Raw genomic sequence first — 13010 nt, forward strand, 5'->3', positions numbered from 1 at the left:
TACACTTACACGCATCACCATACATTTACATGACATCCGATCTGATTGAGAGCAACGCAAGTACACACTGTAACGTAGTCATATTGAGGACTTCCGGCACACCACAGGTAATGTGATTTCCCCTATTTGTTTTCATTGGAGTGCTGTAGCAGTGCATCAATTTGATGCACCGCACCGGCCCAGTGTGAAAAGGCCCTCAGTGTTTCAGCTTCCAAGAACCATTTATATTACTGCTATGTTCCGTTCTCAGACCTTGGTAGACGTGTTACACTGCAATCTAAACCCAGACTTGTTTGCTTTTTCATAAAACGACAGGGTTCAGGAAAGACTACTAATGCAAGCTAGCAGGCTAGCATTCCTGAGTGATGCTGACTTATGTTCATTCCAGAGACAGGGACAGTTCCTGGACAACACAAGCCTCTGGCAAGCTGCACAGACCCTTCATATCAGAGCCTTATGGCAGAAGTGTAGGCAAATACCAGGCAAAACCTGGGCTTCCTCTTGTACAGTCACGTGGCGACAGACTACATTCTCCGACAGGCTGAGCGCCGCTGCCACGCTCCCACGTGATTATGACCAGGATACCTTGCTCTGTGTCCCTGCCCCTCTCAATGCCGATTGGTGGAGCTGCCCGGCCTTGGCGCTGCTGATTGGCTGGGGGTGTATGTCAGTCACGGCCGTCTCCATAGGCAGGGGGAGAGTGCGAGGTGAGTGCTGCCTGTTCTATGTGTGAGGAGGGGCCCCTGACACCGGCATGGGGGGCCCCGGGGGGTGCTCTTGTGGCGAAGCTAGAGAGGACCCCCAGGGAGATAGCAGAGCATTGCCAAGCCCCTAATCTCACGTCACATGTGGCTGCTCATCCCTGGCCTACAGCTACTAGGGGGCCCTACAGGGGATACAGAGGGGTCCAGATAGGTAAAAGGGAAGGGGGGATACTGCTAGTACACGTAATAACGTGGTTTGACTGCTCAGGCATGACTTAGACCTACCACTAACCAGAAGAAGAATCAGGGGTCCTACAGAAAAGGGGTACTCTGCCAGGGGCCCAGCATCATATGATATGTCTGTCTAGCCATGGCCTGCAGTCTCCAGGGGCTCTAGAGAGGCTACAGGTACCGAGAGGCGAAAGGTCCAGGGTGTGCTTAGGAGCTCATCATGTCTGGCCTGGTCTCCACAATGTGCAATCTTTGCTGGGCCTGGAGGGGAGGGGGCAACAAGAGGAAGCAGCACCCAGTCAGGGGTCCTTAGACACGAGGAACACCTCAACAGAGTTGCATGATTTACACAAAACTACTGTCTGTTCTAAGGCTCTAGAGAGGTGTTATTGTAATGATTTCTTCCTCAGTTGTCTGACCCATATGGGGCCTTTGGGTACTACATGTCATGTGAGGGTACTGGGAATTATCAGTGGAAGGACTAGGTATAAGCAAATACATCTTCATTTTCCATTGGTTTTGATCACAAGCATAAAAATAGGATTTACAGGCTGAGCTGGAAGTTTGCATGTGATTTGTTTTGGGAGATAATGTTTTATTTACTGACCCCACCCCCATAGGTTTTTACCACAACAGTCAGTATTCTTGTATAGTACCATCCTCTGCACCTACATGGTGCCACAGGGCTTTTCCTGTGCACACTTGGCCTGCTCTTCATGTAGTTCTGGCTTCTGTTACTTCCCTCACCCTCCTGCTTTGTCACCTGAGTCTGCTCTCTTTCTGTGGTACTAGTCTTCTCTGCCATTGTGTTAGCCTGAGCCTCAGCTGTTACCAAGGCTTGCTCTTCTCATACAGTATGTCCTCATCTGACCCCCAGTTTGCTTATTTACTATGGTTTAGATCCTGTGGACCCTTCTATTGCTGTCACCTGGAGTTGCCCTATTATACAGTTTTTCCCTGGCTTCTACTGATCCATAACGTCTATTTTATTTACCTGCTAGAAAGGTCAGGGATGAGTGATAAGCAACTAACAGTTTAATGAAGATATGACAGGTTCACTTTATAATTTTTAGTTGCTGCACAGTTGACAGATTTGTTTGTTTTCACTAGTGAGGCACTATAGAACCACAAGTCATAGTATACTGGGGTCAGTTTGTGTAGTGGTAACTTGTGGAGCCACATGTTGCCTAAGTCCCAGATTGCATGTTCCTGGCAGCTGCTCTGCTTACTCCAGCGTGTAATGCTGCTTTTCCCACCTCTTATCCTGGTTCAGACAGCTCTTTTGTTTTTTTGGAGATGCATTCCCACTGAATATTTCCACCTGTCCCACCACTCTGTATATCGCTGCACCTCCCACCTGTGATTACTAGCCTTTAGACATATGGCTGCACAGCTGCTCCCTGCAGTCCTGGAACTAGTTGTGTACAGCAGGATTTCCTGATTGGAGCTTGCTGCCCGTGGCTGCTGAAGGACTACACGTTGCAGCGTGCACTGTTGTCACACATTAGGCAAGACATGCTGGTATTTGTAGTTCCCTGCTAGAAGAGGGTGATTGAGATGGTCAGGTGAGATGACAATACTTGCAGTGATCCCCAACCCTGTCTTAAAGCGGATCCGAGATGAAAAACTAAATATAACAAGTGACTTGTCTATATATCTTATCTAAAGTTTAGATAGTTTACACAGCAAATCTATCTTCAAACATCTTCAACAGTATATTAATATTTTTCCCTGTGATACAATGGGAGCAGACATGTTTTCTGCTTGTCACTATTACACAATTACACACACAGGCAAGCTTATCTGTATCTAGGCATGCTAATCTGCATATTCTGTGAAAACTCCACTCTTATCTCCTCCATTACACAGGCAACTGATCTGTATCTGCACTGCAGCTCTCAGATTGTGAAAACTCTGCCTCTGTAATCTATAGCTAGTAACACCTTTTTCACCTGCCCAGACTGAAATCCCACAATCCCTTGCAAGCGCCAAGGCACTCTGGAGAAGCTGTGGGTGTGGCTTGTTTAGTTTATAGGGAATTAGAGTATTAAAACAAAACAAGTATTTGGCTTTAGGAATGCCCTATAAACTATATGTAAGGAACACAATTATGCAAGGAGTAAAAGTTCATCTCGGATCATCTTTAACCACTTTACCCCCCAGTGCTAAATTTCTCCGTCCCTCTGCGCACTGCTTCACCCCCAGGGACGGAGAAAGGCGCACTTATTTGTTTACTGGCTGGGAGTGGGCGGGGACCTCGCGCGCACACTTCAGCCAGCCAGCACAGCAGGTGACTAATTGGATGTTAGGAACAAGCGTTCCTAAATCCAATTAGACGCGCCGATTGCGGACACAATGGAGACTGCTTCAAACAGAAGCAGTCTCCATTGATAACAAATGAATGTAAACAAACGTGTAGCGCGCGATCGCACGCCCCCGCGACCCGCGCGCGCACACACCCCCGCTCTGCAGTGCAATGATTGGTTATGGGGACCCCAGTCCCCAATAACCAATCATCTCACAGTAAAAAATGAATGGAAGCAGCGCTGCAATGTACAAATTGCGCTGGTGCTTCAGGGGTAAAACCCCTCCGTTGTGAAGTGGTTAAGGGCCCACCAACAGTGCATGTTTTGTGGAAATCCACAGAGGTAGTTAATCAGCGCTGCTGAGACACTAATTACCTCACCTGGGAATGTTTGTGGTTTCTTGCAAACCATGTACTGTTGGTGGGCCTTGAGGGTTGGGGAACTCTACTTTATGCTGGATCCACACCATACAATTTTTCAGCCGATTTACCTGCCAGATCGATTATTTCCAGCATGTCCGATCTGAGAATCGATTTATTTTTTTGATCCATTTTCTGATCAATTTCCGTAGTAAAAAATGGAAATTGGTCTGAAAATCGCTAAAAAAATCGATCAATTCTCAGATCGGACATGCTGGAAATAATTTTTCTAGCAGGTAAATTGACAGAAAAATTGTATGGTGTGGATCCAGCATTAGAGTGCATGTAAAATTTTATGTTAATATTATGCAGACTATATGCAGCTTTGGAGATAGACACACAGACCATTTATAACACGCTTTTCTCCTGGCAGACTCAAAGCGCCAGAGCTGCAGCCACAAGGATGCGCTCTATAGGCAGTGGTAGCGTTAGGGAGGTACTGAATAGGTGCTGGCTTACTGAACAGGAAGAGCCGAAGTTTGAACCCTGGTCTCCTGTGTCAGGCAGAGTCCTTAACCAGTACACTATCCAGCCACCAATGACATGACATGACATGCCTTGCCTTAGGGTCTGGGCTATGGTCTTGATTGGTCAACATCCTATATACATTTGCATAAAATTTAAATAACATTTGTGCAGTTCAAAATTGTTAGCATTTCATTGACCATCTCAAGTAGGAGGTCATCTTCCAAATTCAGAGAATTTTAAATTCTGTTGCTTTTGTCTGTTTATAAGACTGTTTTAAACAGATCCTCTTTTCATTCTCTTTCTATTAAAGGCGCGCACACACGCCGTACTTTTGCAAACGACAGGTCCGCCGGCACATGAATCCGCTTGGCGGATCAGTCAAAAACAGTCTTATCAGTCTGCCGACAGCTTGTACTCACGTGCAACTGTCGGCAGAACGACTGCCCCGCGGGAGGGTCTGACGGACCTGTCGTTTGCAAAAGTACGGCGTGTGTACGTGCCTTAACTCCCATGCAAAGGTAATTCAGTCTGATTTATTTTACTGATAGAATTTACATGTATTGTGATGCTTTATACTGGTTTGTTACTAAAATAATTTATAGTAATAATGGTGCAGCAATAAATAGGAATTTTAATTATTTTAATTGGAGCGCTAATGATAAGAAATAGTTTTGCTAGTCATTATATTATTTAAATATATCTCATCTACCGTACATTTGGTGCAGTCCAGGTGACTGTGCTGTGCCACATTTTGGGGTATATCTGTCATGGCCAGAACCCGAAGTCTGGCCACTTTGGGTTCTGGGCAGCTAAAATGTGAACACGGGCAATGAAAGAAATGAATAGAGTTTGGTGGCTCAGACTCCTCCCCCTGCCCCCTCCTTTTACCAGTCGGCCAATGTGAGAAGTGAATAGAGTCCTCTGGCTCTTCCCCCACCTGCCCCCTTCTCTCACTACTGGCAGTTGGTCCAGTATCCCTACCCACCCTGTAGTTTCCTTGCCCTGCTTACCCCTGCAACAAGTTATCATTAATAACTGCAAGGAAGTACCGCGAGAAGCAGGGATTCAAGCCACCTATCTCTTTTCTATACATGGGCACTGCAGGGCGGGTGCTGGCCGAAGCAATATCTGCAGTGTTACAGCTGCCTACTCCAAATGCCTCCCTGCAGTGATGAATCTCTCAGGTGAGGGTGGTTAGGGCTACTGGACCGGCTGCCGGCGGTTATAGGAGGGGGCAGGGGGAGGAGCCAGAGCCGTCGAGGGGGGGGGGGGGGCAAGGAGAGGAGCTGGAGCTGCTGGACTCCATTCATTTCTCACATTGGCTGCAGTAGCATGGCCAATTCGCATTTTGAGCGGCCAGAACCCAAAGTGGCCAGACTTGGGGGTCTGACCATAACATATCCACTAAACTGCGGTAAGGAGAATAAGGTGTGTTGCCCCATAATGGGTATGCAGTACATTGCATGCAATGTATTATGCACATTATTCTGCTTTACTGGGAATTGGTGACTGTAACCCATTAAAGTGACACTTAAGCGAAATTGTTTTGATATAATGAATTGGTTGTGTAGTATGGATAATTAATAGAACATTAGTAGCAAAGAAAATAGTCTCATATTTTTATTTTCAGATATGTATGATATATATATATTTGCATCATTCTCTAATATTTGCAGTTTACACGCTACACTCAGCATTTTAAATGGTTTCACAGAGCAGGCTAATGATCTTTTGAACTTTCCTCTGCAGAAAAAACAAAATACAGTGACAGACAGTTGAGATGATAAGCTTCAGAAGACAGAGCTCTCTGCCACTTTGAAAGTCGTGGAGCTCAATGAAGCACTTTTGCATACATAATTGGAGGATCTTAACTCTTCCTGTACTTGAAACAATATTAGACTCATATCTCTGCTGCTAATGTTTTATTTCTTAGCTGTACTAAACATACAAATCATTATATCATAAGTTTATTTTCACTTCAGATTCCCTTTAATACTTATGGACTGTGGAAAGGTGTGTCCTACATTGTCACAATGATCCTATAGAGCCTTCCCGATCTCCTCATGGTCCCTGCGTTCCTCCGCAGGCTCCCCTGTTAGCAGTCTATGACTGATCAGTCGAAGACTGCTCTCTTCCGCCATGGGTGGGCTTCAGTAGTCTTCGGAAGCACTCTGGCTTCCGAGACGGGCCACTCTGTACTGTGCATGCGCCCTCGCGGAGTACAGAGCCGCCCATCTTCGGGAAGCCCGAGTGCTTTGGAAGACTCCCGAGGCAGGAGATTTCAAGGGTGAAGCTTGTGGGGAAACGAGGGGACCGTGAGGAGAGTGGGAAAGCTTTATAGGGCCCAGAGCCTTCCCTCTCCTTAGGTAAGTATCTGTTTATTTTTATTTGCACTACAGATTCACTTTTCACACAATTTTCATTTTTGAGGAGATGCAATTGTTTGCATCTCATTGAGCATCTCTAGAGAAGCCACCTGTAAATTTCCAGAGGAAGGAATTTTACTAGCAGGATTTATTATATAACAAAGCTAAAAGTATTGTGTATAGCAGAAACTATAAGGGCTGTTTTCCACTAGTAATTTCAATTGTAATCGCAATTCTGCACCTGCCACATGAGATCCATCAGGTGTCACTGCAATTGCTGAAAACTCGATTGCAAATGCATGAAAAATGCAGCAGCACCAACATCTCCGACTAGGTAAAATAGAGTCGCACTCGCATTGTCTAGCGCTGTCATCTGCAAGCAATCTGAGTTGGATTGCAAAACGCAAATAGTGGAAAACCGCCCTAAGCCAAATGTCTGCTTCCACTGAGGTCCTAAAGCTATGCACACGGGCTGGTCTGAACTCACGGGGCAGACGATAACAACCACTATGGGTGAGAATCGTGAGTCAGACCAGTGTGTACAACGGCCGCGCAATGTCTAATCTGGATAGCAACAGATGTTGCTAGTCAGGAGTCAGACCACGTGTCTATACAGCGTCGGCTCTACTCTGTTGCCCAAGGTATTGCATGTCAATCCCTGCTGGGTGACAGAGGTCCCCCAATTTTGGGCTTTTGTACACATGCTAAATCCTTGGCAAAGGTGACCCCTGACTGAGAACCATTAACCATGTGTATGACAGCCTTAGGGCCTGAACACACCAGAGCACTTCACTAGTCCACTTTTCAGCAACATGTATCAGTATGTAACTGTAACGTGTTGCTGAAAAGTGAACAGAAGTACGCAAGTGTATTAAGGCCCATTTCGCATGGGCAGCTACAGGCGGGAAATCCAGCTCCTGCTGGGAACTTGTGAGGTGTCCATCTCATGGAAGTGCAAGAATTGGCCAGCACACCAGACTATCGCAAGCTGTACTTAATTCCATCATCACTAACAAAATCCAAAAATTGTTTTGTGGAAATTCAATGTACCCCTTAATCAAGGCGTTTCATGGCATTACATTTACATTGTGCGCACATATATATCCATGTATCCTTCTATCACTCTACACCAAGTACCACCAACGGAACTCCCCTTAACCATTGCTGAGGTCCACAATACTGTTTATACTGCTTACTTGGCCGATGGGGGGGGGGGGGGGGGGGGGGCTTCCCTTTTACGTGCAGATCTTCAAGTTCGTATAACCTGGACAGTGCCAAAAGATGAATCTGCCTCTTCCGGGTGACTATCAGCTAAAGTAGAACAGTCTTACTGAATAATAGATGGACTGTTCCAAGCCTTGGCCAACTGCCGCAGCCCAGAACACTTTTTCCCACGCATGCTCAAAGCTACTGTCTAATGGGCCAGTGCGATTGTTGCATCCAACGGCATCCCCAGTCTCCATGTTCCTGCGCATGTTTAGTGATTATGTTCCAGCGGGGATACATCAACAAATGCATAATGCAGCTATCTGGTGCCAACCATCACCCGGATTGGTTGCACGTTATCGTAACATGCAACATAACCAATCTGTTGTCTGTGCGTCCTACTGCCACCACATAACGTTTAAAGGAGAACCCCATTGCAAATCTACAAAACATAAACCATAAACGTGGGTCATATATGGCTACTTAATCAATTAATACATTACACCGGTTAATATACAATGAATACCCTAAATAATAGATCCATTTCTATAACAATGCATCTTCAAGCTTATACATCAATCCTTCTATAATCACAGTGAAGTAAAGTTATATTGAACATATTAGTGGACATTTTCAAGCAACTGGTTCTATCAGGTTACCTGAAAAAGAACGTGCAGTAATATACAGATTTTGTGAAGCATGTCAAAGCGCTTTGACTGTTACACCCTCATGGGGCTACAACATCGAGGGTGAAGATCCAGAAAACCTCCCTTTGTAGCAAGATAAAAGACAAAAAGAAGAGAGCGCACTGAGAGGTAAATCCAACTGTATACTGTCCCATCATGGACAGATCTCACCTGGCTCCAATGTGGCTGTTGAAAACCAGCCAGAGAAGGCGTGTGTGCCTTTGATGCCAGCCAGAGACCAGGCTCTCGTGGAGGTGGCCAGAAGTGGAATCCTCCAGGGATGAGAGATGGCTTAGAACACGTGGAGGCTCCTTCCCGCTACCACACTGCATAGGTCGAGTTAGCATCCCCAATTTGAACCTGGACTATCATTATCGTGTGAAGGAGCCCACACCCTCTCTCATCCCTGAGGGATTCTACTTCTGGCCACCTCCACGAGAGCGCCTGGTCCCTGGCTGGCCTCAAAGGGACACACGCCTTCTCTGGCTGGGTTCTGACAACAGCCACATTTGAACCAGGTAAGATCTGTCCTGGATTAGACAATATACGGTTTGATTTACATCTCATAGTGCACTCTTTTCTTTTTGTCTTGCACCTTGCTACAAAGGGAGGCTTTCTGGATCTCTGGCTAGTTTCTGACAACAGCCACATTGGAACCAGGTGAGATCTGTCCTGGATAGGACAGTATACAGTTGGATTTACCTCTCATAGGGGCTGATTCATGAAGCTGCGCTGCTAAAGCAGCTTGAGCTCCATGACCAGCACCGCACTCTAAATTCAAGGGTGGATGCTACATTCGCTAGCATGTCTTCCTTAGTTCCGTTAAATGCCGGCCACTGCTATGAAGTATTGCGACTGCGATATTTCACTAGAGTGGCCGCTACTATGTTAATTAACATAATTACTATACATAGTAACTGTTAATTAACATAGTAGCGGGCGCTCTAGTGAAGTATTGCAGTCGCGATACTTTAAAGCAGTGGCCAGCATTTAAAGGAACACGCGTTGCTACGTAAGCAATGCGTGTAACTAAGGGAGGCACGCTATGCTGCAAGAGCAAGTAGCGTGCTGCCTTGAATTTAGTGTGGTGCTGGTTATGGAGCTCACGCTGCTATAGCAGCGCAGCTTCATGAATCGGCCCTATAGAGCGCTCTCTTCTTTTTGGCTTTTATCTATTAAGTGGAACACAGAGCTGCCTATACTGGGACTGCCTGATCGCACCTCACAGGGGATCATTCCAATTCCCACCCATTTGCCTCCCTTTGTAGCAAGACCCTCTTTCTATTGGGAGTTAAGTACGGCTTGTGGTAGGCTGGTGTGCTGGCCTATCTTTGCACTTCTGATGTATTTGGATATCAGCCGCTTGGCTGTGGTTTCAGCACCCGCTCTGCATGAAGAGGTGGGCCTACACACTACTGGTGTCCATCTCATGGAGGAATATCTGACGTGTGGCTGCAGCGTCACTGAGACGGGACATGAGGCAGTTTTTTGCAGCCGTAATGCGCACAGTGGTGCTCCTATTTAGCCTTCCCTGTGAATACCCATTACAAAACAATCACAAATTAGTTTATTTTAATGAGCCTTGGCAGCTAAGCAGCTAGTATTATTGTCTTGCAGCACTAGAGTACCACAGGAGATTACCGGCCAGGACACCTTCTGCATGGAGTTTGCATCTTCTCCCAATGATTGTGCAGGTTTCCAACAGGCGTATCCCTCGACCACCCAAAATAATATTGGTAGGTTATTTGGTTTACCTCCAGATTGGTCCTAATCTATGGTAGGGATGTATGACTGTGATGTGGACATTAGATTGAGAGCTGTTTTAGGGCCCTTTCACACTGTGTCCACTTGTTCGCAACGGACAACAACCTCGCAACGCGGACACAATTGTATTCTTATGGGGCTTCCACATTGAGTGCGGCGGGTTCCAACAGAGCAACGCATAGCATATTGTGCATTTACCGGTGAATGCATGCTTTTACAGTGACAGTAAAGCACACTATCATTGTACTATATGATTAACTGTATAGTTGCACTGTGCGGATAATATGCGATGCGACTTTTCGGCAACGTTGCAATGGCATTAAAGCGCAACCAGCACAATGCGAAAGGACCCTTAAAGTATATCCGAGGCAAAGCTTGGGTACAAATTGAGATACTTAAAGAGAGGGAAGCCTCAGGATCCTATTGAGGCTTCTCTCCCTGCTCTGATGTGCCCCGTCGCTGAGCATTGGCAAAGCATTGTCGCTGATCACATTGGGACCACGCAGCTCCTTCCTGGATCTTGGCCATGCGTGCCCACCCATGCGCAGTAAGCCAGAGCCGGGGGCTCCATGCTATTACGCATGCACAGATGGGCTCGTGTGGCTACTATGCGGCCACGATCCAGGAAGACTAGCTGCGCAGCCCCAAGGGAAGCGCTCAGCTACGGGGGCTTCAGACCATCGAGGGAAGCCTCAATAGAATCCTGAGGCTTCCCTCTCTTCAGGTCAGGAGCTTCGGCTCGGGATTACTTTAAAGGGTGGTTTTGCTGCGTCCATAGTGTTAACATATTGCCCAAAATGACCATTTTAGATCATTTTGGGTGGCAGCTGCAGTATGAGTACTGCACAGAAGCTAAAGAGCTTGATCTGCCTTGTGTCGAGGAAAGCCGTTGCGTAAACTGCAACGTGCCACAGGAAGTTCCTTTTGAAGTTCCTGCAGGAACAAAAGCCACAGGGCGAGGTGACCTGTCCTGTTGTATTGCTGAAGAGCAGCGTCAAGAGAGACATTCATACACACTATGTACATTCTCAACCCAAACTATCAAGCATAATTGTTTTAGCTGAGGAATGTGTCTACATAGCTTCTGTAACATGAATAATTCAGTGCACTCTATAAAGTGCTATATAAAATGTTAGGTCCTTATAAATGCATTCTAATAATATGTGGCTTCTGGGATTTGTTCAGCTTTGATTTTGAATTTGGTAAGAGTTTAATGCTCTTCCTTGCTTTTTAGGCGAAGTTGGGCTTAAAAGAAACCCCGAGGTGAGAAATACATGGAGGCTGCCATATTTGTTTCCTTTTAAACAATACTAGTTGCCTGGCAGTCCTGCTGCTCCTTCTTTCATCAGAAGTCTCTTAATTACAAACCTGAAACAAGCATGCAGCTGATCTAGTCAGATTGGTGTCAGAAACTTCTGATCTGCTTGCTTGTTCAGGGACTATGGCTAAAACTATGAGGCAGAGGATCAGCAGGACAGCCAGGCACTCTGCATTGTTTAAAAATAAATGTCAGCCACCATATATCTCTTTCCATGTATTCCCTTTAAATTCAGGTCTATGCAGCGGCCATGAACGGGATTGCTATCAAACACACCAAGACTGGCAAAATAGTGGTTAAAGTAATTCTGAAGCAAACCTAAAAAAAAAAAATAAAAAAAAAATCTGGTACTCACCTAAGGAGAGGAAGGGCTGTGGAGTTGGTACAAAAATCATCTGACTCCATCTCCTCAGTTTATGAAACCATCGACCTTGACTCCAACTCTGACTCCAGGTACCCAAAATGGCTCAGACTCCGACTCCTTAGCATAATACTTACCAGGTCTGTGGATTTTGTACAAAAATCATCCGACTCCCGACTCAGACTCCTTAGTTCAGGAAACCTCCAACTCCAGGTACCCAAAATTGCTCCGACTCCAACTCTGACTCCTAAGAAGAGGGAAGGCTCTGGGCCCTATAGAGCCTTCCTATCCTTTCTGGTGTCCTCGTTCCACCACAGACTCCTCTGTTCAAATCTCCTGCCGCTGTAGGCTTCGGAAGTCTTCAGGAGCCCGAGTGCTCCCGAAGACGGGTGGTTCTGTACTGTGCATGCGCGGGTTCGTGAGAGAGCGCGCTCGCGCTCGCGCATACGCAATACGCCCATCTACAGGAGCACTCTGGCTTCTGAATCCTCCTGCAGTGGAAGAGAGCAGTCTCTGATCCATTGGTTGGAGACTGCTAAAGAGGGAGCCAGCGGTGGAATGTGGGGACAAGGAGGGGAACAGGAAGGCTCTATAGGACCCCAAAGCCTTCCCTCTCATTAGGTAAGCATTTATTTTTTCCTCCTAGATTTGCTTCATACTCCTTTTAAAACATGCATGCCCTGTGGCAAAGCAGGTAAGCACAGAGGTTCGTTTTGGATACTTATACCTTTTACCGTTGTCTGTCCCTGCCTGCAAACATCGTCACAATCCTGCCTCTTTCTTTTTGAGGATTTGCTTTTGGGCAAAAGTCACATTTTTCACAGAGCAATTGTGGGATTAGAGGGGGTGAGGAGAGGAACTGACAGTGCACAGAGGAATGAGGATTCAGTAGGAACATATCCCCAGGCTTGCCTTAGATAGCTTTGCCTTGGGCCAGGCATACTTTAATTTAAATTGCAGCAAGAGGAAGAAAGGTTGGCACGGCTAGCAATCACTTTTTTTTAATACAGTTTAATTAAAACTTCACATATCATGCATGTTACATCATAGGAGTTCACATACCGTACCCGGTGCGCACACGATGAGTAGCAGCAAGTGCAGGGGACTGTGGTTTAAGTCACACTCACTGGATGCCTGGAGAACACTGTATAAGGGTCCCCTGGACCTTGGATCAAGCCGCT

General features: G+C 46.3%; 1 protein-coding gene across 2 annotated transcripts in view; it reads left to right on the forward strand.

Moving 5' to 3' along the window:
- The first annotated feature begins 654 nt into the window (after window positions 1-654).
- ERI3 (ERI1 exoribonuclease family member 3) overlaps window positions 655-13010 on the forward strand; it is a 343646-nt gene continuing 331290 nt past the window's right edge. Inside the window, exons 1-2 of one of the 2 annotated variants that reach the window (XM_068239544.1) lie at window positions 655-707; window positions 10004-10122. In XM_068239544.1, coding sequence (XP_068095645.1) covers window positions 10047-10122 — 76 coding nt within the window. In that variant the 5' untranslated portion in view covers window positions 655-707; window positions 10004-10046. The remainder of the gene's footprint in view (window positions 708-10003; window positions 10123-13010) is intronic. The other variant, XM_068239545.1, reaches the window with a different exon arrangement.

This window comes from Hyperolius riggenbachi, chromosome 6, assembly GCF_040937935.1.
Source record: "Hyperolius riggenbachi isolate aHypRig1 chromosome 6, aHypRig1.pri, whole genome shotgun sequence".
In the NCBI taxonomy this organism is placed as follows: domain Eukaryota; kingdom Metazoa; phylum Chordata; class Amphibia; order Anura; family Hyperoliidae; genus Hyperolius; species Hyperolius riggenbachi.